The sequence below is a fragment of the Panthera leo genome, chromosome C2, assembly GCF_018350215.1.
Source record: "Panthera leo isolate Ple1 chromosome C2, P.leo_Ple1_pat1.1, whole genome shotgun sequence".
In the NCBI taxonomy this organism is placed as follows: Eukaryota; Metazoa; Chordata; class Mammalia; order Carnivora; family Felidae; genus Panthera; species Panthera leo.
In genome coordinates, this window is record NC_056687.1 from 95,802,619 (window position 1) to 95,829,716 (window position 27,098).

At 40.6% G+C, this 27,098-nt stretch overlaps 1 protein-coding gene across 1 annotated transcript; it reads right to left on the reverse strand.

Moving 5' to 3' along the window:
- Nucleotides 1-8,295: 8,295 nt before the first annotated feature.
- Nucleotides 8,296-26,553, reverse strand: SAMD7 (sterile alpha motif domain containing 7). Its single transcript, XM_042903828.1, has 7 exons — nt 26,453-26,553; nt 25,069-25,193; nt 21,263-21,341; nt 19,499-20,121; nt 18,344-18,465; nt 11,597-11,707; nt 8,296-8,463 (listed from the first exon to the last, which is right to left on the reverse strand). The coding sequence occupies exons 1-7, from the start codon at nt 26,551-26,553 to the stop codon at nt 8,296-8,298; spliced, it is 1,329 nt and encodes a 442-aa protein (XP_042759762.1).
- Nucleotides 26,554-27,098: the final 545 nt, after the last annotated feature.

Sequence of the window (27,098 nt, forward strand, 5' to 3'; positions counted from 1 at the left end):
GGAAGCATTTGGGAACAGAGAGGTATAGGAATTGTGTCACAGAGCATCTGAATTGACATACCATCTCAAAACAAGATAATTGAAACAAGCTACTATTTTTATTTTTTTTTTTATTTTTTTATTTTTTTATTTTTTTATTTATTTTTGGGACAGAGAGAGACAGAGCATGAACGGGGGAGGGGCAGAGAGAGAGGGAGACACAGAATCGGAAACAGGCTCCAGGCTCCGAGCCATCAGCCCAGAGCCTGACGCGGGGCTCGAACTCACGGACCGCGAGATCGTGACCTGGCTGAAGTCGGCCGCTTAACCGACTGCGCCACCCAGGCGCCCCTACAAGCTACTATTTTTAAATAGTTTTAAATAGTTTCATGTTCATGAAAAGTGTTAGAGTCTTCACAAGAATTCTTGCATTGTATTGTTATTCTTAATCCTAAATTTCTATTCTATTTTATTAAGTTTATTTATTTTGAGAGAGAGCATGGGCTAGGGGCAGAGAGAGAGAGAGAGAGAGAGACCCAAGTAGGCTCTGCACTGTTGGCATGGAGCCCGACTTGGGGCTCTATCTCACAAACCGTGAGATCATGACCTTAGTCAAAATCAAGAGTTGGACACTTAACCAACTGAGCCACCCAGGTGCCCCTCTTTATCCTAAATTTTAAAACAATGCCTTGATTTATGAATTACATATTTCAAAGATGGTAATCATAAGCAGTAACCCAATCAGACCATTCATTCTGGAAAATTCTCCATAAAGGAAGGAGTGCTTAGGATCTGTTTTGTGGATGTCATTTGCTGAATGTGCTTGTGAGTATAAGCAAAGGCTGGTGAATAATTACTTTTTATGCCTCTGGCATGGAAGCAGCCATTAGGCCAAAAGTAAAGAGTTTTTTCCATATGCTCCCAGGACTAAAAAGACAACAGCTTTTTTATAGTTTTGTCCTTTGGGGTGGCTGATATCTCTCTTAGTTAAACCTGTACAATCAGATATTGGCTGATTCATTCTGAATCCTGTGCTATGAATCTTTATGTGTTTGCTCACTTAGATGAGTGGTTTTAGTGGCAAACCATTGATATTAATATAAAACAATAAGGACCAATTTAAAGGATTCGAAACCTGTTGGATTACCATAGTAGTTCCAATCCCATGAAACAACGAACCATCTGGTCATCATCTAATTCATAAAAAAACCAAAACAACAAAACCTCACATGGACAAAATTACTTTTGGATATTTTGAATGAAGTTATTTCTATTTATTCAGTGTCTGGGGACCTAAATGTGTATCTGAAAAGAAAATGTTGCTATAGTAGAAATCTGTAACTGGAGTCTTAAAAATATCAGGGGAACTGTTTTCAACTATTATTTACCAAATGTTCTACTGCTTTTTGTGAGCACTTGTAATTTCCATCATGTAGGCGAAGGAAAACTACAGCAAATTATCAAGGCAAAGCACAGCACTGAATTTGACAGAACTCCAGCAAATATTGTGTTTTCTTCATAGAACTGATTGTATTAGTCATGAGATGTCAAAAAACAGGTTGACAGGTAAGCCTATTATCTGCCTGGACCATACAGACAGCACTGAAATTTCCGGTTTCTGCAGGACATTTTGCAGTGTTCGGAGAGCAGTTGAATGACATTTCTAGTTTGTGATTCAAGGCAGCTGGTGGCACAGCCTATCTTAGAAAAGAAACAGGCTTCCGATGTACAACAGACACAGAAACTTTGCCTTATGGATTCTGCACCATGTGTCCAGTTAAGTTCATCAAAGAGCTCTACAACAGTATGGAATAAAGACTTAGAAGTGCTTAATGCAGAATTTGAGGATCCAGATAAGTAGAGAGAAGAAGCAGAATAGATTGTGGACACCAAAGGAAGACTATTTCAGTGCTATGTGATAAATATAGCTCCTAGATTCTGTATCTTAGTGTGTGTGAAGAGGCCTGTCCCCTAGGAGAAAGAGGAGATTCCGATTCTGTCTCTCTGGAGTCATTTCCCCAGGACCTTGGGGCTATGAGTGGGAGACTGCTTGAGGTGACCACTGTAGGAGAATTGAACAATTTGGAAGAAAGAATGGATATCCTGTTATAGGAAGTGCTCAGGAAGTGAGGTAGGCTGAATTTAGAATGGATGGGGTGGTGGTCTAAGGAATTTAGAGCCAAGAAGCAGAACAAAGGATGCTATTACCCTGGTCCCTAGGACTGGGAGGGTCATCCTTCCAGGGTGGGACGGGTGAGACTTCTGAGGATTGAAAAATTCTCACAGTGGGCAGAACTCTTGGGGGTGAGTTTACTTATCTGGGAAAGGCAGAGCCCAAACTCAGAGCCCTAATTTAGGAGACCCTGAAGTGATTTCAGTAGGAGGAAGTGGCTGGAAAGGGGGAGGGGACTTAAGCAGACGATGGATGACTGTCTGCCAGGTGCTGTCCTGCCAGTGTCCTGGCATCTTCCTTGGCAGTGTGACTAGACAGAGTGCAATCCATCACAGTCTGTGATGTCCCTTCTTCTCCACCCAGAATACAGTAAAACATTTTCTCTTTCTATGAGCCAAGGTTCTGGTCAGGAATGGACTGTATGTGTGAGTCAGTGTTGTTTTTCCCTTTGGTGTTTGGAATTAGCTTAAAAGATGGGTGCCTTGTATGGTGGGAAACATAACTACCCTAACTCTGTTCTGCCATGGGTGGTGAGTTGCTGGACAGTAGACTCGGGTTGTATCTTCTCCCTTGATTCTTCCCCTTATTGTTCTTCTTCTGATTTCACAGCTCTCGCTCTCTCTCCGGTAGAGCTTTTGGTCAGGCTACAGATGTGCTTTGGGACATTTGCTCTGATGAGAGGTTTCCTCGGTAGTTTTTACTTTAAACAGAATACATTATACATTTTCCTATGCTTGAAGGCTTCTCCCCCTTGACGCAAATGCTTGGGCCCCTCGTAGCCCACATCCTCCAGTGCCACACATCAGTGGCACAGGCTGGGTTTTGACAGTGATCTTCAGGTACCCAGTGAAGAACCATCTTTGCAAGAATGGTGGGATGGCAGGACCCATGATGAGTATGAAGACTGATGTCTCCAGTGCAGGAGCATCACAGTGATCCCCAAAAGGGAAATATACTCTTTAGTTTTGTGCTTCCCACGGCATGCTCTTAGGAGGGGTATGGTTAGGAAGATGTATAATTAAGAAGCAGGGTTTCTAAGTTTTTATAACAGCTGGTTTATCATCTGGATAAACTCTGTAACTCTCTGATCCTTTTTAATGTGAAATTTGCTGTTTTCTATATAGGAATGCAACTGCGGAAGTAAAAAGTGCAGAAACCTGGCTACTCCCTGCCACACACCCCATCCCCCAAAGACACAGAAGGGGAGCTGAAATTGCTGAATATTTTTTTAGGCATCAAAGAGCTGAAAAATGTTGAGAGGGGACTGACAGCAAATGGGCTGATGAATGTATTATGGACTGAATGTTTGTGTCCCCTCGCCAAATTCGTATGTTGAAATCCTAACCCCCATTGTGATGGTATTAGGAGGAGGGCCCTTTGGGAAGTGATTAGGTCATGAAGATGGTGCCCTCGTGAATGGGATTAGTGTCCTTCTAAGAAGAGACACAAGAGTTTGCTGTCTCTGGTTTCCACCATGTGAACACACAATGACAGGCCGATAGGCTTCACCCTGGAAGAAGGCTGTCACTAGAAGCCGACCATGCTGGCACCTGGGTTTTGGACTTCTAGCCTCGGACCTGTGAGAAATAAATTTCTTTTGTTTATAAACCACTCAGTCTGTGTCATTTTATTATAGTGGCCCAAACCGACTAAGACAAGAGGTGATAAAAAAATTTTTATAGCAACAAGGTGTTTGAAACTCTTGCTTTTATGTTTTATTTGATGAGAAGGACTTCTTAGCAGGATGAAAGGAAGTAGGCATTGAATTCAATGTAATAATCAGTCAATAAACTTTATGTCACTCTAGCCAGCAAAATAAAATTACCTAGTAGGAAATGCGCCAAAGGGGTAGTGGTGAAATATACTAGAAATGCATTTTGTTTTTTAAATGTGCACAGCCTAAAAGCATTCCGATTTTTTCAAAATGACACCCAATCATGTTAGGCAAACTATTACATTTCTGGGGAGATTACTTCTCATGGCTGCACAATGACATCTTGTGACTATTAGCAGATATATCAAAGACCTCAGACCTTGTACTTTTGGCTTCTGTGAAGAGACATTCATTTTCCCCAGGACAGGATGGACAAGTACAATAAATTGCCTACAACTCTCTATAAAACAGATCTTTCATATAGCTGTAATAAAATTACAATATAAATATTTACCATCATGAGTAACTGCATTTGCTTGAAGTTATTATCTTAGTATTGATAGAATAAAAAATTCCACAGATTTTATTTATTTTTTATTTTTATTAAAATTTTTAAACACTTTATTTATTTTTGAGAGACAGAGAATGAGAGGGAGACTCAGAATCTGAAGCAGGCTCAAGGCTCCAAGCTGTCAGCACAGAGCCCGATGCAGGGCTTAAGTCCACAGACTATGAGATTATGACCTGGGCCAAAGTCAGCGCTCAACCAACTAAGCCACCTAGGTGCCCCATAAATATTCCACAGATTTTAAATAGCAAATATGCATTTTTAAATATACTATCAGAAAATATTAGAACACACACATAATGTATATGATAACTCTTAATAAGATTAAAAAAACTTTTGTTATGGAAAATTTCCAAACATATATAAAAGAAGAATGAACAGCATAGTGAGCCTCATGTACTCATAACCCAGCTTCAATAAGTATCAACTCATGGTCAAAGTTGTTTCACCTATACTCCCACTGACTTACTAATACCCTCTCTTCTCAATGGATTTTTTGAAGCAAATCCATGGCATGATATTGTTGGAAGAGACACTCTTTTCTGGGTCTCCTTTGTTCCTACAGGTCTTTCTGGGTGGGCCAAGATTGCAAGATCCTGACTGTTCTTTCATCAGTGCCAATTTTCAGGGTTAATTATGTACTGGTAACCTTAAGAAATGACATAACATCTCTTCCCCACTCCCCTCCAACATTCCATCCCCAGCCCAGTCAAAGAGCAGGCTTGCTTACTGCTTGCTATAAAATTAGTGGGTTTCCCAAGCTCAGTGCTCTTCAGCTGTGATGCAAGACACTGCATGTACAGGCAATCTCTAGGCCCATCTTTATTACCCCTGCGGCACTTGAGAGCAGGGAAAACCAACACAAATATGCTAATGTTTGGGCTTCTTGTTGTGTCATGAGTAATAAAGTCCCTTGTCTCTGACTCAAGAGTCTTGAGTGTTCTGCCAGACTCCATTTAATTTAAAAAATGTGTGATTTAAATCATTTTTAAGTGTACAATTAAGTGGCATTAATTACACTCACAATGTTGTGCAACCATCATAACTACCTGTGTCCAGAATGTTTACATCTATGTGATTTGAATCTTTAGTATCTTTTAACCTATTGATTTTCCTTTTTCTTCTCTTTGTTTTTCTTTGCAATTTGTTTGTTGAAGAAAATCAGGTCATTTCTACTATATAGTTACTAAAACAGTTTCTACCATGCAGTTTCCCACAGTTTGGATTTTGTTATGGACTTCCATAAGGAGGCATGTATTGTCTGGTTGTTTCTCTATTTGTAAGGGTACCAGCCATTCATGATCGTCAGCTAGATCTTTATTTTTTAGGGATGCAAAATGATGATATGCAAATTCTACTTTTGCTTTTTAAGAGCTGTAATAAATACTTCCATCATAGAAACAGTTGCATAGCGCTCCATTGTGTGGATGTTTATTCAGTCTGTCTACACAGAATATTTCGTAAGTTGAAGATCCTAATTAGCCAACACAGTTTCATTGTGATTGGTTTTCAAACACAGGAGAGACTTCTTTTTGTTGCTGTCCTTTTTTCTATTCTCACAAAGGGTACAGAGTATGCTCAAGACTAAAGTAGTATTTGCAGAAAAGGTAAACACTATTTCTATATGATAATGTGGGTGAAATGTTCATTCCCCAATACCATTTCTGTCTCTAAAGCAGGTCTGTTGTTAAAAAGTACCCCGGAGTTATTCATCTGGAAAGAAAGTAACCTTAGTGTGCACAACCAACTCCAGCCTCCTTCCCTGCCACCCCCCCTTCCACCGGAAGAGTGCAGGGAGCTGAGGACCCTCCTTCACCTACATCCTCTGCTTTTTTATGCATGGATCTAAGATTAAGCACAGTGCTTTTTTTGGTGATAGTATATGCCAGGAAGTCATGTCAGAACACTTTCCTTAGTGAGACTTTGAGACACATGTGTTCAAGTGAATCAGTTACCAACTCGATTGACTCATTTAGCAGGGATAAGAAATTTAAAACTGTCATATGGATTGAACCACACGATCCTTTTCCCACTAAAAATATTACTTAAACTTTCCTTTTTATCCCCCACCATAACATCTGTTAACTCACCTTTGGTATCTTGTGAAACTTCTCTATGCTGAGAATTGTAACAGTTGAAAGGGCATGTGACAAAACTTCGTAAAATTTTGAAATTTTCCCAGATTATTCCTCTTTTTCTCCTTCTCTCCCTCCTCAGTCTCTGTCTCTCTTTCTCTCTCCATAGAAAGTAAATTAGCAAATCCACAAGGACATTTGAAAGTACAATATAATTTTATGTTGGCAAAAACCCCTTGCTGTTTTCAGATTAAAAGTGAAAGAGAGCAAAGCTTGATGATGTTAGCCTGGCTTGTAGGGAAATAACTTCAAAAACCCACCTCTAAACCAAAAAGTGAATGTGGGTACCAGCCCATACATGTTATACAATGCACTTTATTTGTTTGTTTTAGTTATCTATTACTGTGAAATAAATTACTCCAAAACTTTGTGGCTGAAAACAACACATTTATTATTTTGCAGTTTCTGTGGGTCAGGAATCCAGGAGCGACTCAGTGGAGACCTCTGGTTCAGGCCCTCCATCAAGCTGTAGGCAGAAGCTGCATGTGTAGTTATCTCAATGCTTCACTGAGGAGAAGCCACGTTCAAGTTCCTTAATGTGGCTTTTGACAAGCCTCAGAAGATTTGTTTCCACGTTCCATCACTCAGGCTCTCAGCAGGGCTGCCTGGACTCATAGAAGCTGGCTCCCTCAAGAGCAGGGATTCCAAAGAGAGAGAAAGAGCATCCCAGACAGAAGAACCAAAGATGTGACATCCATCATGATTTTCATATTATGTTCACTAGAAATGAGTCAGTAAGTCCATCCCACCTAAGAGGGGAGGGCGTTACACTAGGGCACAGGGACCGGGAAGCAGGGATCATTGGGAGCTATCTTCGAGGCTGCCTGCTACAGTTTCTTCATTTTAAATGTAAATTTTAAAAATAGAAAATGCATTCTCATCGTTGGACATTTAAAATGTACAGGAGGGTATGTGCTAAGTTTCCCTCATGCCCCTGTTGCCAGTCCCTTCCTTGAGCAAACTCCTAGCCGTTTCTTGTGTATCTTTTCAGAGGCTTTCTGTTAAGTGTAAAGTTGAGAGGGACTCCACGGGGACAAGCAGAAAGTCACCTTCATCTTCTCCCCTCCCTCCAGCCAATTCAAACCTGCTTTGCAGAGATAACTCTATCCCCACCCTTGTGGGAAATCTGAGGTGGGTACTGTTACTTTTCATCTCTGTCTCAGATAATTAGGAGTTATTTTGAGTCATGACAATTTCATGTCAGAAAGAAAATGCTGAATAACAGTCTCTCTGAACTGAAAGGTTAAACCTTCTGTTCTTCCCTGGCTTGGTCCTTCTTCAGCCTGGAAGCCTGAAGTGAGAAAAAGTGGAGGCCTTGTGGTCAGCTTCTCTTTCTCATTTTTGTACTTTGCCACTTTTTCTTCTACATCTTTCAACTCTACGGGATTGCCTTGGTCTCTTTCTGGGTTGGGGGATGGGAAATGAGTGAAGGGAGATAAGGAACTCTTTTTTTTTTTTCAGTATTGGTTCTTTTGGCTTCTTAGGAGATTTCCTCATGGAATCATCCAACTGTAGCTTTTTTGGTGTTTGCAAATGCTCTCCTTCATTCAGCATTTGCTTCCAAGGATACACCTGCAGCCACTTTGGGCTGAAGTCACATTAGAAAGGCTCTAGGGCAAGGCCTCCTTAAGGGCTCCAGGAGGGCTGGCTTTCTCTTCTTCCCAGCTTCCATCTCATCTTGGGAAACCCTCACACACCCTTCAGAATGTCCTGGACTCTTTGGAAAACTGATTAAGACTGTTCTTGCTCCTTGAGGGTTTTAATTTCTCATGCTATCTTGTTCGCTTCATTTAGGAATTGTTATATCCTGGGAACAAGGGACATCCAATGTATCACCCCAGGAATTAAAATCCAAAAGAGGGGATGTATCTGCTGGTTGATCAAATGGTTGTTTTGTATGGGTAGGAAGTAAAAGACTTTTCTTATACAACATACTTTCCACTTGCTGAGATACCTTTGGAGACAAAATGATTATAACAATTAAGTCTATAGATTCTTTCAATAACCCAGCATCCTCTGCTTAGGCACAGATGGCAGGAAGGATAGGTAATTTCAGGCATGGGGCATCTAGATAGTTGTGAGGGACACCGTTCTAGGATGTGGGGGCTTTTTCTTTCTCTCAGAAACATCCAGCGTTTATTACTGTAAAACTGGATATCACCGTGGTAGTAACTTTGTAATTCCTGGCTCTGGGTCTGCTATGGTTCATCTGTGACACAGTCATTTCACTCTGAGTTTACTCCACCTCACCCTTTCCTAAGGGTCCCTCAACAGATCCCACAGACACCCCACTCCACCTTTACCAATGCCCAACTGGCACTTCTCTAAGCTGAGGCTCTAAGCTGAGATTCAGCACACAGGTGGCTTCAAGTTGCCTTAGTGTTGAGACATAAACATTGCCGCTTTGGGCCTCGGTGCCCCAGCATTAACCGCTGGGCTCTTACACACACCTCACCCTCCATGGGACCCAGGGGATTTCTACGTCGTTCACATTGTCATAGCTCAAACCCAACTTCTTCCACTCTAATAATACTGGGTTCTCAGATTCCAGTAATGTCCTGTATGCCTTGTATGCCCTGTTCAGGTCCACCTTTTAAGTTTCTGGTCATCCGGGTGGGTTTTCTTCTTCTCAGCAGGGCTTACTATAATGGAATTTTGCCCCTGCTTCCCATTTTGGAAATTGAGATCTTCCCCCACAGCTTCTGGGGAGCTCTGTCCTGTTGTGCAGGCAGATGGAGCCTGGACTTTAGAGCTCACTTGGGCTCCATAGAGTTACTTATACACATTAGGTGTGAGCACAGGAAATGACTACAGCCTTGTGAAAATGATTTGGGGCTAACAGTGATGGCAAGTGAGGACAAGATGAAGACTGACTTGGAGAATGTAACACTGTATGCCAACTATATTCAAAAAGAAAAAAGAAAGGCTTAGAGCTGGCCACGTTGTTAAGGCAGAAAAAAATAAGTGCCAGAGTGATAAATTAAAGCCAAAGTAAATCAGATTTGAGAAAAAAAAAACATGCAGTGTCATTAGAATGCCAAGAGGGATAGTATCCTCACTAAAGAAAAATAAATTGTTGGGGCGCCTGGGTGGCTCAGTCAGTTAAGCATCCGACTTCGGCTCAGGTCATGATCTCGCGGTCCGTGAGTTTGAGTCCTGTGTTGGGCTCTGTGCTGACAGCTTGGAGCCTGGAACCTGCATCAGGTTCTCTGTCTCCCTCTCTGTCTGCCCCTCCTCTGCTCGTGCTCTCTCTCTGTCTCTCAAAAATAAATAAACAAAAAAAAAATTAAAAGAAAAAAATAAATTATTTAAAAGTGAATACCATATTGTACCAATGTTAATTTCTTAGTTTTGACAAATGTGCCACATTATGTAAAATGTTAGCCTTAAGAAAAGCTGGGTGAACTCTATTATCTTTGCAACTTTTCTATACCTAAAATCATTCCAAAATAAGAAGTTGAAAAAAAAAAAAAAAGAATACCAATGGAAACATTAAGGTATTTACACTAGAAATAAAGAACTTCTTTACCCTAAACTTTTTTGGCAGATAAAAATGGTTTTCGAAGGACATTTTGAAGTCTCATTGTTCTTTGCGTAAATATGTATTGTAAAGTGGTTCAGTTCTGTATAAATTCTGGGAAGAATCAGTTGATGATTCTTGGTTTCACTTTTAGGAAACTCACTCTTTCAACAAATAACTTTTGACCTATCATGAGTCTTGTATACTCTAAAGATACATTAGTCAACAAAACAGATAAAGATCTATGCTCTCATGGAGCTTACATTCTAGTGGGTTTGGGGGGGGGTGAATCAACAATAAACATGAATATAATAAATGCATTGCATTGTATGATTGAAGATGATAGGTGCTGTTGGGGAAGAAAAGAAGAGAAGAAAAGGAACAGCAGTAGTGTGCACAGATGCTGAGCTGGGTACAATTGTAAATAGGGCGATCAGAGCAAGCTTCATTAAGAAGATATAGCAGAGCAAAGATGAAGGAGGTAAGGGAACAAAGCATGAGGATATCAGGGGAAGAGCATCCCAGGCAGAGGGAACGGCCCTTTGGGGGAGCTTGCTGACAAGTTTAAGCAGCATCCAGAGGCCAGTGGTCAAAAGCAGTAACTGGGGGGTGTGGAGCAGAGGGGAGGTAAGTAGAAGACAAGGTCAGGAAGGTAAGGATAATGGTGGGTGGAGAGGAGCACAAATGATATAAACTTTGGGCGGTTACTCTGGAGGAAATGGGGAGCTATTGCAGACTTTTGAGCCAAAGGGTGACATGGTCTGTCCTATGTATTAGAAGGATCATCCTGAACTGTTTTGTGCATAGGCTCTGGGAGGGCAAAGGTGGAGCAGGGCAAACAGAAGGCTAAAGCAGTAATCTAATGAGAGATACTGGTGCTTTAGTCCTGAAGGAAGCAGTGGAGATGGTGAGAAGTCATGAACTGGAGTTGGCTCGGTCCAGTCTCAAGAGCCAATCATTACATTTTCTGGAAGTTTGCAAAGCAGTTGCTAAATGTGGCATTGTTAAAAATTAAATTATTTGAATTTACAATTAAATACATTATATTGAAAACTTGAGTCATCAATACTCAAAACTGATCACTCCTTAATTGTTTTTACCTAACGATTTTACTATTAATTATTATTATTCTGCTCCTGAGGTCAGTTATGTGTATCCATATGGTGAACATGCTCTAAAATGGGGCACTGCTGCGCCTCTCTCCCCGATTCTGAATTCGGGGACATGACATTAGGAGTTTGTCAGCCATCGTAGGCGTATTTACATTACAGAAATTAACAGATGCTACAAGTCAGCGTTCATTTTGTTTTTTAAAGGGAACTAGTTGTTAAACATTCACCAGCACACCACTGCTTTGTGCCTTCCCAACCATAGCTAGGAATGAGTACCACTACCCCACCCAAAGCTTTCAGGTTTCCCCATTTCTGTCAGGTCCCCACCCACAGAGGGGCAAAGCTTAATAAAGAGGTTAAGTGGGTATTGTGCATATTACAACAGGAGAAAAGTAACATATTTCTCTTAAGCCTCATACCATTAATACATATTTGGTTATGAGAACTCACCATACCTGAGACTGAATCTTGAGCGCCGGCCCTAGCTTTAATCCCAGAGTGCTGCGAAGATGCTCCTCGGTGAGTAATGGCAAGGTTTCTCCATCAATTGCATGATCTTTAAATACCTTTATCAAAAACAAAAGGTGTTAACTTTGCATGTCTTTAGAAAAAATTCCTGTGTGGGGCAGCTGGGTGGTTCAGTCAGCGGAGCATCCGACTCTTGATTTCAGTTCAGGTCATGATCTCACAGTGGTGGGATGGAGCCCCCGTCAGGCTCCATGCTGAGCGTGGAACCTGCTTAAGGTTCTCTCTCTACCTTTGCTCCTCTCCCCACCCCCCTTTTGTCTCTCTTAAATAAAATAAGTAAATAAATAAAAATAAACAATTTTTTTTTAAGTAATCTCTATACCCAATGTGGGGCTCAAACTCATGACTTTGAGATCAAGACTTGCATGCTCTCCCCACTGAGCCAGCTAGGTGCCCCCCCCCCCCCCAATTCTTTCTTTCTTTCTTTCTTTCTTTCTTTCTTTCTTTCTTTCTTTCTTTCTTTCCTTATTTATTTATTTATTTAGAGAGACAGAGAGAAAATGCAAGAGGGGGAGGGACAGATAGATTGAATCCCAAGCATGATCTGCACTGATAGTGTGCAGCCCTTCTCGGAGCTCGAACTCACTATGTGAGGTCATGACCTGAGCCAAGATCAAGAGTCAGTCACTTGGGGCGCCGGGGTGGCTCAGTCGGTTAAGCATCCGACTCTTGATTTCAGCTCAGGTCGTGATCTCATGGCTCGTGGGTTTGAGCCGCTCATCTGGCTCTGTGCTGATAGTGCAGAGCCTGCTTGGAATTCTCTCTCTCTCTCTCTCTCTCTCTCTGCCCCTTCCCCACTTACACACACATTCTCTCTCTCTCTCAAATAAAAAGAGTCGGTCACTTAACCGACTGAGGCACCCCCCAAATTCTTGTTCATATATAGGTATTTTAGTTTTGAAGGAACCATTAAGACTGCTTGAGGATGACACAAAATGTCATAAAGTTTCTTATTTTCAGTTACTCTCTCTTCTGTGATCCAGTAGCACGTCTGTGCTCTTTAATGACTCTTGGAGTACATTGTAATTCTGTCTCTGGAACTCAGATCCAACCTGGAATAGTTATGACTTGAGGGCAGGCCCATGTCTTGTTTACCAGTGCCCCTATAATGCTGTGGCTGGGATATGGTAGATGTGCAATAAATGTTGCTGGGCAAACCAATGAATGGACAAATAGGCTGAGTAAAGTGTGGTGGGTGGAAACCATGGCAGACAAATTTTACCTCTCACGCTGACAGGTGCAGTGTATCCGTCCACTGCCCTGCGTGCATGGCAAGGGGAGGAGAGGGAAATGCAGGCGAATGCTGTAGCGTTCGGCCTTTCCGGGGCCCTATCTGTTCTGCCTGTGTAGTGGATGCCACCGTGCCTTCTTTTCTTCTGGAAACTAGGAAGGCCACTGGTGGACAAAGATTCCAGGCACATAAAGAGATGAATCAAAAATCTGGGCAGATTTGGTAGTGCTGTAATTTCATGATCTCCAGCTTCCATCTGCCCGGCAATCCTCTATTTACTGATAAGTTTTCTCTTTTTTCTATTTTCAAGCTCTCTTCACACTCTTCAAACTTAAGATCTTACAGAATCCTCCCTCATTTTCAGCAGATTATATAACTTCCTAATTAAAAGAAAAGAAAAGTAAAGAAAAGGAAAAGAGAGAAGGGAAGGGAAGGGAAGGAAAGAAAAGGAAAGGAAAGAAACCAATAGACAAGAACTTCCTCTAATTCTGCCCAGCAACCTAAAAACTTGTATTTTCTCCCTTGGTCCTGATATGGTGGAAGAGTGTCTCTCAGTGTTTGAAGACAATCTCTTCATTGAAGACAATCTCCTTACCCCTCCCACCTCAGGCTTCACTCAGTAGATAACCCCCTCTCTCAGTGTTAGTCTCCCCTCTTGAGCTGGCTCCTTCCCATTGGCATTTACCCAAGTCTCCATCATTAAGCAAACAATAATAAGGCATCTACACAAACGCTTCCTCACTCCGTCTCTAGATACAGCCCCATACCTCTCATCCCCTTCACAGGCCAGTTTCTCAAGAGTTTTGATCTTCCCTGCCTCAACGTTCTTACTGTCCAGTCATTCCTCAGTCTCAAGGACTCTGACTTCTACCCTCACTAAGCCACTAAACCTGCTTGTCTCTGGGTCCCCGGTGACTCTACTGTTACCAAGTGCATGGATGTTCCTGGTGTTCCTGGCTGTATTTGACATTGTTGACTACTTTTTCATTAAAAAAAAAAAAATAAAATAAAATAAAATAAAGCTCTTTCCTGGCCTTTGCAAGGCGCTCCCTCCTGGGTACTCTCTGCCTTTCTTTCTCAGTCACTTGTGTGGCTATTATTTCTTTATCCATGTTTATGGGTTAGGGTTCCTTAGGCTTCTGCCTCAGGTGCTCTTTGGTCTTCCTGATTCATCTCAGTCTCTCTCTTGGCTTCAGTGAATATCTCTTTCTGCTGAAGGCTCCCTAATGTATACCTTAAACTCACAAGCTGAATCACGCCAGTTCTGCCTTTTCCATAGTGTTCTTGTCTACCCGCCCCACTGGTGCCACCCTGGATCTAGAGCTTCCCCACTAGTCTTGCTGCCCTCAACCTATTTTCATAAGAGCAACCTGAGTGACCTTTCTGAAATATAAAGCTAAGTATGCCACTCATGCTTAAAACCTCCACTGCCTCCAGGATAAAGCCACAGTCCCTCCCTGGGTCTCCACAGCTCTTTGTGACCCGACCCCCTCCCCTCATCCAGCCTCTTATCTTGCCATTGTCCCCTCTCTCACTGCCTTCTCTGCCACTGGAAGCTATCTCGAAATCCCAGCTGTGCTAAATTCTTTCTGGTTCCTGGTCTTCACTTGGAAATTTCTCCTTTGCCTCTCTTCCACCTCCCCTCCCCCCTCAGCTAGTAATCTCACTTACAGATGCCTCTCCCTTCAAGAAGCCACAAGGCCCTCCCGTGTGTGCCCACCATGCTCTGTACCTGCTCTCTCGTAGCATCTCCACGTTGATGTGGAACTCCTTACTAGTGTCCCTCTTCTGGACTTTAAGCTCAGTGGCAAGGGGAACCATATTTGTCTTGTGTCCACTATATTGGAGGGCATGCCTCAGGACTGACTGAGAAGTCAAGTCTTTTGGGGAAGCTTCTGTACTAGGAAATTCTTGTTCTAATAGATTTTAGTTATTTATAAACTGTGTTTGCTAAGTAATTATTTCGTTTCCTACTTTAATTAAGGAAATTATAGAATGCCTAACATGAACTAACTTATCTTAGGCCAAAGTGAAAAAGTTGACACTTTGGTTAGGCTTGTAGCCTTATCTTGGGGAAACGTATGATTTCTCTTAACGTTTTTTGAAGTATTAGGAATAAATTAAGGATTCCTTTTACCACCTTTGACAATACCTAGGGGCCCAGGTACCCTTGACTATAAACCATATGGCCCAATATCTTCAGCGTAAAGTAATTGTGGTGGAAAGAGATAGATTTGTAGTCTCATACACATTTTTCAAGCACTCACTCTCTTAGACACTGTGATGCTCAGTTTTACTCAGCTGCAAAATAGAGTTAATATCTTCTTCATGGAATTGGTATACATTAAATTTAAAAGATAATCTAAACGACGTGCCTGATACAGAGACTCGCATATAGTCCATGTTCAGCAAAAAGTAGGCATTATTATAATAATGAGACAACCAGTGTAGAAAAGGTTAAGTGAGTTGCCAAGAAGCTGAGCTTGCCAAGTAGAGAACTTAGAAAATAAAAGGTTTCTCATTCTGATCCAGGATTTTTGCTATGTAATCCTGCTGCCATTCAGAGAAAGGGGTACTGGTGAAAACAGTTAAATGTATTAATGGTGGGAAGGTTTGGCCCATTTCTCTTTCCTTTGTAGGGATTCCATTGAGGAATGAAGGGATGCATTTTCTTTTCTTTTCTTTTTTAATTTTCTTAATGTTTACTTATTTTTGAGAGAGAGAGAGAGACAGAGTGTGAGTGGGGGAGGGGCAGAGAAAGAGGAAGACACAGAATCTGAAGCAGGCTGTAGGCTCTGAGCTGTAAGCATAGAGCCTGATGCTGGGCTCGAACTCACGAACTGTGAGATCATGACCTGAGCTGAAATCAGATGCTCAACCAACTGAGCCACACAGGTGCCCCAGGATACTTTTTCAAACAGAGATAGGTTGGCAGCTGGGACTGACTTGCATGAGGACCCAAGCCTCAGCCCTGATGGATGAACCTGGGCCTGAGGCAAAGTTGCAGAATATGCCAGTGTCACTCACATGTCCCTCCTACTTCCTTGTCAAGACAGCAGTTTAAGCCAGGAGCACCATATAAATGTACACATAATTTTAGTAATTTCAGTTCTTTTAGGGAGAGAATATTTTATCTGCTGAGTTCCTTGAATGAGACATTTACTTAGAACAAACAAGATGTGTCACAGGCTCTCCTGGATGTCCCTGAACAATTGAGCTACCAACCCTCTCTCTCTCTATTTAAAAGAATTCATTTGCATAGGAGCTTTGAGGTTTAGTTGTGGTTATTTTTTTCTGGCTTTCTTTTTATACCTACAGGAGGCAGTTGGTAGGAGGTTGCTGAGTGGCCACCTAAGGCAGAGATGAGAAAGAAGACAGCAGGGTGGGTGTGGGAGACATGGTGGGTGTGACCCTGACTAGTCCCAGGCTGTGACATACTAGACAAGGATTCCAGGGACAGCTGTGCCCGAGCTGTGCTGCTTCTGAGCTTGTTGCACTCAATTGCATCCAAGGGGACTCTCTCCATTTCTGTACAGAATACTGTCCCTAACACGGCAGGGGCATGCCTAGCAGGGCAGTGTTCTTCTTGCTGTTGATTTCACCATCAGTCACCAGCTGAGAGGGAATAGACTCATGAAGAAACAAGAGCAGAACTTGACCCTAACCACATTTGAGAAACACCTAGAAATAACTGTTCCATTTCTTGGGGTGGGGAAAGGAGCGCTGACATCCTGTTGGTGAGAGATAATGAGTCAGCAAAGTGTGGGGTATTCGTGCTTATGTGACTTCTACGTACCCACAAGAAGACATTTGGGATGATAAAGTATGAAATGCATGTAGCATCATTTATTACAAGAGCGGGTCTCATAAGCGGCACTTCCATGCCTGTGGATCACTGGCTGATGAAGAGTAATGAGGGGCCAAACAGATTCGGCCCACCCAGAAGCCAGCAATCACATGTTCATTGCTTATTGCTGATTTCAACTATTGCTTATTTCGGACTGTTATCAAAATTTGGTAACTTTGCTGTACTGGCAGTTGGTGCGGCACTTGATAAGTGGAATAGATAAATTTAAAAAGGGATTGCCCCATGGTCAATGACTAATAAGAAAATAATAAGGTTAGACTCATTGAATGGGAGAAAACAGGACAAAATTTTTTTACAAAGTATGCAAAAAGACAAAGTGGATAACTGAAAGAATACAACTTGCCTGATAAGGAACCCGTTATCTTGAGGAGCCTCTGATAGCATGGTGAAATTAACGCTCATCAAGAACTTATAAGGTGCCAGGCCCTCTTTACTGCTTACCACAATCCTTTGAGGATAAATTATATAATTATCCCCATTTTACAGATGAAAAACAGCACTAAGAAGACAGGCGGCTTGTCCTAGGTCACATGTCCAGATAACAGAAAAGCCAGGATTTGAACTTGTACTTTCTAGTTTCATAAGCTATGCTCTTAACCACTACTCTATCTAATTTTCCATAAGTCCCATAAACAGAACAAAAAAAAAAAAAGAAAAAGTAGAAGAATTAATGGCATTAAATTGAAGAAAAAAAAATGATCATAAAACCAAGATCTGAAAAAAGTCATTTCTAACATCAGTTAATTATGTTAAATTATAATGTCCTTTCCTTGCCTTTTTTTCCTTTAATATATAAACCAAAGATAATGACACCAGATTTAGTAAGCAAATTGCAGCTTAAAGTTGTGTTATTAAATCACTTGAAAAAATAAACTTTATATATGAAAATGTAGCATTGACATAAACTTCAAAAACCGGCCAACCCATTATTTTTGTCACCAGTTTTCCCATATGAGGAGAGCTAGTCTTCTTTCCAACTGTTCTAATGGTTCATTATGATTCAAAAAAATAGTATTTTATCTACCAGACTGAATTATATGTGTGTATTCACTTTTGCATATTGCCCTGGCATAAATAGAGAATTTGAAAGTAGTTAATTTCTTATTTTTCAGATCTATAGGCTTGTTATTCTTTTTAGAGTAAAGAATATATTTCTATTACCTATTATGAGTAGCCTAAAACTTCTGGTACAGAAGTATGTGCCCCCCAATGTTTGCTATATGGAAGAATAGGGAAAATACTCATCATTTCTCAATATTTTTGGATGTTTAGCCTCTGAATCTCCTAATTTTGGGTAAATTCCTATCTCCCAGGAATCTTGATGGAACAGAAACTAATGCCACACATTGGCTTTCCCAGCCTCCCCTGCAGATGGGCTGTGGGGACATGACCCAAGCTTCAACAATCAGAGGCTCCTGTCCCCGGTCAGTCGATGACATACAAGGGGTAGATTAGAAGCAAACTCAGAGAAGCAAACTTCTCTGAGAGAAAAATGCAAGTTTGGCAGAACCCGTGTTGAAGGAAACATATTTCAAAATGTCTTATTTTTATGAAAGTACTTAAATGTTCAGTCACCTGAGCATAATCTGAACAACCTGGAAGGCCCCTAATGAAGTTGTGCACGTCATTCACGGTCCATTTCTGAATATCTTCATCCAAAGACAGATTTTCCCCAATTGTAACCAGTGGGTGCGCTCCTTTAAAAGTGGAAAGGAAATTATTTTGTGGTATACGATTTCCAGGAAAAGGGGAAACTAAGAGCACGGTTTTATGTATAGTTACATTAATTTCCTTATATTCTATTACCACAGAGGGTCCCTTTATATATATATACCACAGAGGGTCCCTTCATATCTATGTGCAAGCTCCTTAAACAATACTGAGAGATATTTTCTGAAAAATTTAGCAATCTTCCTTTCTTTCCTTCTTCTAAAGGATCTTTAACGACAGCATTATCGTAAATAAACAAAGACGTTCCATACTGCTTCATTTTCTCTCAGGTTCTAATAGACATGCCCTGTGGATTTCATTCTCCAGATGAACACTGTCATGTTCTATGATGTTCTATGAATTATCATGCTCTCTAGGTGACATGAGAATGTAGCCACATATTCATCGAAATGGCAAATTAACGCTTTGTAAGGGTAAGTCACCAACACAATTGGTTTGGTGACGAGATTACAACCACCTCCCCCAAATACCTGTGTTTTAAAATGTTTTTACCAAAAGAAGTTCTAGAAACTATTCAGTGTTTGTTTGGGAGGGTAGTATGTTAATGTTTTTAGGTAATAAGTTATTGTAACAGGAATGGGCACTGAAAGTTAATGCTTTTGTTTAACTGTCTATTGTTTTCTGCACTTAAATACAGGGGAGATGGAATTCATACTTTTAAGGAAGAAGTCCCTCTATTTTGTATTGAAGAAGGTAATAGCAAATTAAATTAAAAATTTAATTTAAAATTCTGGTAGGTTTCCCCATCCTTCCTCATTCTTGCCTTCCTAGCTTTGGCTGGAAATTCTCTATACAGCAATATATAAATAGAGACAAGTTTCACTAATATGGCTTATTGGAACAAACATAATAAAGGGACTTCAAGAAGACGTAGTCCTAAATAGGATTAAGAAAAAGAAGAATAAAAGGAAACACGATGAGAATGGTACATTATGTAATAACTTAAGGACGTGGTGACCTGTGGCTCATTAGAATCTGCCATTGGCCCCTGACACCCACCTGGCAGAGACGGTCGAGGAATTGGGGGACAAACCCCATTCTTTTCACCACAGGCTGCAAAGCCTTGCTCTGAAGTCTTCTCCTTTGCACCATCCCAGGCCTTTGCTTCTAGGGGAGCACCATGAGCTCCCCAAGGTTTTTTATGGGTGGGCTCGAGCTCCCCACAGGTGTTGCCAAGAGCTGGCTTTTCATTGGTTTCCCTTGACTTCTGATTGTTGAGAGCTTCGGTTTCTGGTTCTTTTGCAAATTCATCCTCTTCATAGGGAATCACATGAGTCTGGCCTAAGATTTTTTCTTCTCCTTGACTTTTAGAGCTCTCAGTATCGCTGTCTAGAACTTTCTGATTCCCAGCACCTCTCCTGAGACGACGACATTTCTGACCCCAGCTTTCTAGAAAATGTGGACCAGCTGCCACTAGCGTGGGGGTTCCCTGAAGGTTTCTCAGGGTGCTTCTGTGAAAATGCAGGTCACTGGCAGGGAGCATGCTCCTGCCATGGTAGTTGGCTGGGCCAGGAGGGATGCTGGAGCTATAGAGGAATGGTATCCCTGGTCCTGCTAGTCCCTTGGGATTCACTTTTTCTATTCTCCTTTGTTGGTAAAATGCATGCATTTCCATTTCCATCCTAAAAACAAAACAATATATTTTATACACCCCAAGAAAACTGCTAGAAATATAATCTTAATCGTTCTCTGTGTTCCTTGAGATGGAACCTCTGCTTTTCCCAGGTCTTCCCACTACTTATCAGAAGTTTGTTGGGTGGAAACACGAATTCCCTTGAAAATCACCAGGAAGGAGAGTTTGGAATAAGACCTGAGGATGAAAGGTTTGGCCGAATCTCACAATGGAAGTCCAAGGCCTGTCTTTAAAGCATTACCTCTAATAGATCTGGCAAATTTCGCAGGAATGGGAATAACATAGCACAGGGTAGTTTCTTGCCAGAAATTAATCCTCGAAGAAATCAAAGTTCTGGAAAGAGTTTTCTAAACCCCAAAGTATAATCTTAGTGGGACTCAAGGAAGTCAATGCAAGTCTCAACTGTTACAAATCAATGCAATTGGCAGGAGTTGTGGGGGAGGATTTGTTGGGGGTTTTGCTTAATTTATTTTGATTATTGGTTATCACCTGGACTCATTAGGGTTCAGTGATGGAAAACTGAGTCTGAGGCCTTCTTGTACCCCGGGGCCATGCCCTAGTCATTATTGCTGTCTTTTCTTTCTCCTAGTTGCTACAGCTGAAGTCCACTTTTGGGGCCACTGACATGGGGCTGCCTGGGCTCTGCTTGTAGAGTTCAAAGTGGGGTTGGCAAGCTTAGCTCCTATATTTGGGCAGAACTGAAGTCTTTTAAAACAGAAGTGCAAATATGAATTTCAGGGGACTCACAACTAGGCATTTTAATTATGAGACATTAAACTCTTAAGATCTACAGACATAGATTCACTATGTGATTTCTAATCTTACTTTTATCTGTAACTAACTTAAATATATGTTTGTATATATTTTTTTCTGTAATATTCCTGAAGTGCTTTTTGTATGTAATCAGGTATCTATCTATCTATCTATCTATCTATCTATCTATCTAATATGTATATAATTAGAGTTTGTATATGTATACAACACAAAATACAAATATAATGAATGCATATAAAAAGTATCTCTATATCTATCTATTATCTATCTATCTATCTATCTATCTATCTATCTATCCATCTAAAACCAATGAACAAGTGAATAGAAAATAAATAAAAACAACACTATTATGTTACCTGGCAGTATGCTGCCTTTGAATCATTTCATTCCTTCTTGCCATTGCCTTTATGGATTCAGGTGGTAAAATGCCCCAACCTTAAAAAAGAAAACCACCATCCCACCCCACAAACAAATTAACAATGTCCATTTAAAGATAATAAAAATAAAATACAATGATTTAAAAGAACATCCACCCACCAGTAGAGCACAGTGTTGGAAACAATATCAGATAATTGCTGTTCAGCATCTTAGAGTTACTTTGGTGATGGAATGATAAAACACTAGATAATTTTATTTTTCTTTAAGTATGGGTCTCATGATTGGTGACATTTTCCTGCCATACTTGAAAAGGAAAAAAAAAAATGAAATGAACTGTGGATCTCTTTGTTTCTAGCTTTTGAAGCAAAAACTGATAATTTTTCTTTTCTTTTCTTTTGCTGCAAGAGAAATCAGTTGACCTTTAAAAAAAAAAGTAACTAAGTGCTTCTTGTGCACCAAAACCCCTGGAAATAAATTCAATGATTTCATGGATAAGATATAAAGCTCTCTACGTGGACTTTTTGGTGTGTCTGAGGAAGATACTTTTTGCAAAATGCCTTCAATGAAGTTGGTAGAAATTACATTCTTTGTGTCAGTCTTCTGAAGTGTCTTGAAATAACAGCAGCATTACGGAATTCAAGGCTCTATTCTTGCCTGGTAACTTTATGCTCTATTGATTTTTTTCTTTCTCTGTACTCCTAATGCGCTTAAGCATCTATACCGATGCTTTTTAAACCATCTATGGTAAAGCAGTATTTTTTTTTCTTTTAAAATTTCTGCCCATCATGGGCCAAAACATTTTTAAAAATATAATAAAACAGCCTGGGTGGCTCAGTTGGTTGAGCGACCAACTTCGGCTCAGGTCATGATCTCACGGTTTGTGAGTTCCAGCCCCACCCTGGGCTCTGTGCTGACAGCTGGGAGCCTGGAGCCTGCTTCAGATTCTGGGTTTCCCTCTCTCTCTGCCCCTCCCCCGCTCATGCTCTGTCTCTCTCTGTCTCAGAAATAAACATAAAACATTTTTTTAAAAATACAATAAAACAAACTTTTATAAAATTGAAATGAAAACAAGGACAAATACAAGTGTAATGTAAAAAATGATCAGATTAATAGACATAGAATTACCCTGTCAAATTGCTGCAAAAGTTTATCTATTTATGCATTTATTTGCACAACCTCTTCATAGACCAGCACAGGTCCACAGAGAATTCTTCAACAATAATAGACATACAAATTGTACTTGTTTTATGTAGTTTTACATGTGAAAATCTGTTCTCCCTAACACAGGGGTCAGTATCATGAGAGAATTTCTTCTTGCACATGCTTTGTACTAAGTTAGAAGAGTTCATTAACTCCTATTAATAACCCATCTTAAAATAAATAATGCTATATCTTTTTTAAGGGAGATTATTTGTCATTTGTAGAATTCAGAGATTGGATGAGGTGGCCTCTAAAATCCTCCTAATGCTAACGCTTTATATTTTTTATTATTCAGTTATAATTATAATTATAAATAATTATATATATAATTATAAATAATATATATATATAAATTATATATATATAGATAAATTATATATAAAAATAAATATAATTATAAATAAAATATAATTATATTTTTTATAATTCAGTGGGGGGTCAAAATATTCTTCTCTAGAGAGCCAGCATGGGTGAAACTATCAACCCATGAGGTACTGACTGCAAAAGAATGCTGAGAAATTTCTCATGAGAAGTCCAGTTTAGAGGGCACAATTTTAATTACCTGGATTTTAGAGCCCTCTGAAATCTGGAATCCCCAAACCTATTCCAAGTTTCTTTCTCTTTCCTAAATAGATGACATCAAACTTAGTGCTAGTCCAGCTGTAATAACCTACTTTCTTCCTGATACCCAATTTTTTGAAATAGGTTTGTGTCTTGGTTTCTATTTTGCTAACTTAGTAGCTCAGTTTCTATAGGACTGAGGCCCTAGTTTTCCGTTGCTTACTCTCCTACACATCAGCCTTGAGTCAGGAGACCTGACCTCTGTCCCTGAGACAGGTGGTGAATTTGCTTGCTTGTATCCAAACATTGGCAGCTTCCAGATTCTTTATCACTAAGATGGGCTCTGAGTCAGCAATGCAACTATTTCACTGGTCTATTTATGTGTTGCCTGTAACCATGGGCTATAGATTTACTGGGTTCTTGATGCCAGATGGGGTTTTCATCCAGGATTAGCCTTTGGGACAACCTTTTTGGTCCTTGGAACACTCTAGTGGGTGTGTCCAGTTTCAGTCAGGCCCTGGCTTCTACGCCCTATCCCCTTGCACTGGATCCATGCACAACATGCTCAAATCCAGGCAGACTGGTGTCTTCACTGGCCCTGGCACCAATCATATTTTTTCTTGTGCCAGGCTTTTCACTCCTACTTGTTCTTATCTATTGAGAGTTGTTGGAATTGGAGAGCAGGGACAAACAGAAACTCATGAATACAGTTTTGGGGGATAAGATACATCAGTTTGATCTTCTATATGATGAGGAATTTCTCTCTTCTTAATCTCTCTTGAGCCCCCACCAGTCATGTTTTCATTGATAGCCCTCTACTGAGATTGCTCTTATCAAGATCACCAATGAGCTCCACTCAGCTACATCTAATCATATATTCTTAGTTTTCGTCTACTTCATCTACGAGAGGCATACTTGACCCAGATGCTCACTCTCTCCTTAAAACTTCGTCCCTTGCCTTCAAGGCCACCAGGCTCTCCTGGGTCTCCTCCCATCACACTGTTTTCTCCTGTTTCTCCCTTGTTTGATCCTTCTCATCTTTTGGATCTTGTTGGTATGTCCTAGATATCATCCTTTTAACCTCTATCAACACTCACTCTAAAGATGATCTCATTTAGTCTCATCTATGCTGATGACTTCCAAAATTATATCTCCAAGCTGTCTCCAGAAGTCCTCTCTTCACTTTAGCTGCCTTCCTGACATCTCCCACTGATTATCTGTTAGGTACCTCAAACGTAACAGGAGCAAAACAGAGCCCATAACATCTCTCCCACCCCAAGAACTCTGTTCCTCTCACACTCTTCCTCAGCAGTGAACAGCAACTCTACCTCTCCTATTGTTCAGACCAAAATTTTTGCTATCCTCCTTAAGACCTCTCTCTCACACAGCTCATATCTAAACTGTGAGAAAATCTGTTATTTCTACCTTCAAAATAATTACAGAATCCAACTACATGTTACTATGCAACTGTCACCACCCAGAGCCAACCCATCATAATCTTTTGGCTCTTCTGATAGCCCATTAACTCCCATCAGTTTATCTTCAAGGCTTTGATCCTATCAAGTTTGTCTCAAATACAGGAGCTGGAGCAATCCTGGTAAAATGTAAGTCAGACCATGTCACTCCTTTGTGCAAACTCCTCAAAAGCTTCCCCTCCTACTCAGGATAAAAGGCAAGCCTCCACTTTGACCTATCAGAGATAAACAGCCCCAAGCCCCCTTAACTCTCAGATCTCATCTCCTCATGACCCCTTTAGTTCCTCACGTGTAAGATAAGACAGATAGAGATATTGCAACTTTTCATGTTATTCCTCAGTAAATTGGTGGTTGGAGGCATTAAGCAACTTACACGTGGTCACTTAGTGGTGGAACCATGATTGAAACCTAGGTAGCAAGTGCAGAACTTACAAGCACACCTACCACACAGTTTTGCCAAACTTAGCAGTAAATGCGATGGCACGATGGCAGAACTTAATGCAGCCATCCTGGTCACATTGGTGCCACAGACCATCTATCACTCATACCTGAGTAGACATGATTGGATAGCACGTTCGGCATATTTGCATTTGGTAGAACAGAGGATCCAAATTGGGAAGGAACACAAAACTGTCTTGGGTCAGCAGGAGCTACAGTGGAAGACAATAAATCTCTAGGAAAAAAAAGATATAAAATAGATAAAATGAGGATGGAACAGTACAAATTTTCCATCGCATAGGCAGTGAGATTTTCTAATTGCCAGATGAGATTCTATCATCTCTTCCAAAAATAAGATGCAAAAATCCTGCAGCCTCTTGGTTTCAGTAGAAATGTGCTGAGAAACATCTACTAAGGAAGGATTGACCCAGCTGACAACACAACAGAAACATCAAGAAAAAAAAAAGTTTTAGAAATGTCTGGAAAAAATCTAATCAAATTAATACTGCTCTCTGATTTCCCATGACCAACATACTATTCTGACCACATTCTTTTCTCATGTAATGGACACACTTTGCCTTGGGTTTTGCCATCTGGGATCAGTGTTTGACTATGTGGTGGGCAGTTTGTTTGTTTTGCCAAACTTCAGTGGTCTCGAGAAGTCAAAATTTATTGTTCACACTCCACAACAACAATAAATAATGGACATTACTTTCCTCTCAGAATGTCAAAATATTCTAAAGAGGGGAAAATAAGAAACTACCAGAGTGTACAACCTAAGTACTGATAATGTCACTTTTATTGAAAGAAAAAAATTGTTCTATCATGAGAAAACCAGGGTACTCAACTGTTATGGAGTGAGTTGTATTCCTCCCAAATTCATAGGTTGAAGTCCAAACTCCCACTATGACTATATTTGTAGATAGGGCCTTTCATGGGGTACGTAAGGTTAAATGTGGCCATAACAGCGGAGCCCTGATCCGATAGGACAGGTGTCCTTAGAAGAAGAAGAGGAAGAGGAAGCAGGAGTGCATGCACAGAGAAAAATGCCAGGTGAGGGCACAGCAAGAAGGCGACTGTCTGCAAGCCAAGGACAGAGGCCTCATCACAAATCAACTCTGCCAACACCGTGATCTATGGCTTTTCAGACTCCAGAACTAGGAGAAATAAAATTCTGTTGCTGAATCCATGCAGTCTGTGGTATTTTGTTAGGGCAGTCCTTGCAGATTACATCAATGTTTATACCTGTATGATGCCTGTCCCATAGTAAGTGCTTGTTAGCTATGTGTGGAGTGTATCAAGCAGACCCCAGATGGGAAGTGATGGGAAGTGTGTTGAACGTGTGGCCAGCAGAGCATCTTGATATGAATTTGTGCGCCACAGTTCATGGAAGTGACACTAGACAAGAAAACAAAACTGGAGTCACCATCATTTGAAACGTTAATGGTCATCCATTTTCTCCTTCGAACAGAATAGTATATCAGAAAGAAATACCGATCCACCGTTGGAGGTTCAAATGATGAAGGAACCAGTGGCATCCTCTGCTGCCCTGGTGCCGTCAGTAAAGGATTCATGGCCATCGTTGGATTTATCATCAACATCTCTCGCCACTGATGGAGTTCTAAAAAGAATCAGATAAATATGTAAACAAATAACTACACTTTTAGTGAACTATTTGAATTTTTTTTGAATACAACGAACACCTTTTGTATTTCCCCAACATCTGGGGAGACCAGCTATACCAAACTTTCAGTTACACAAAACCCCCTTCACTGTGAGCTCCCAGACCCAACTGCAGAACTTAGTGATTTTCAGCTTGTCCTTGGAATTCGTTGATGAGTTCACAGGAAATACCACACCATATTACAAGCAATAATAAAATTAAACCAGCCTTGCAAGATTCCAGAAATACCAACCTCCTTTCTTACAACTTATTTTGATTTTTATATTTCCAGGGGTACAAATGTGTCTATTTCCCATATGTTCAATCTTTAGAAAAATCTTCCTTTTTAATTGTTAAGATTAAAATAGAAAAGGGGAAAGTCATAGTGGCTAAAAATACATCTAGTTAAAGTAGATATAGACTAGGACTGTGTTTAATTAGAACAAGTGAGCAAGTTGTATCCAAATATACATAAAC

Excerpts from the sequence above, each read along its gene's own strand:
- SAMD7 (XM_042903828.1), bottom strand. The coding sequence starts at position 26,553 with ATGATAAATCCAACGATGGCCATGAATCCTTTACTGACGGCACCAGGG. Across the intron at positions 25,194-26,452 it reads GAACCTCCAACGGTGGATCG|AGATTTATTGTCTTCCACTG; the intron begins GTATTTCTTTCT and ends TTTTTTTCCTAG. Across the intron at positions 20,122-21,262 it reads CAAAGGCAGCATACTGCCAG|GATGGAAATGGAAATGCATG; the intron begins GTAACATAATAG and ends TTTTGTTTTTAG.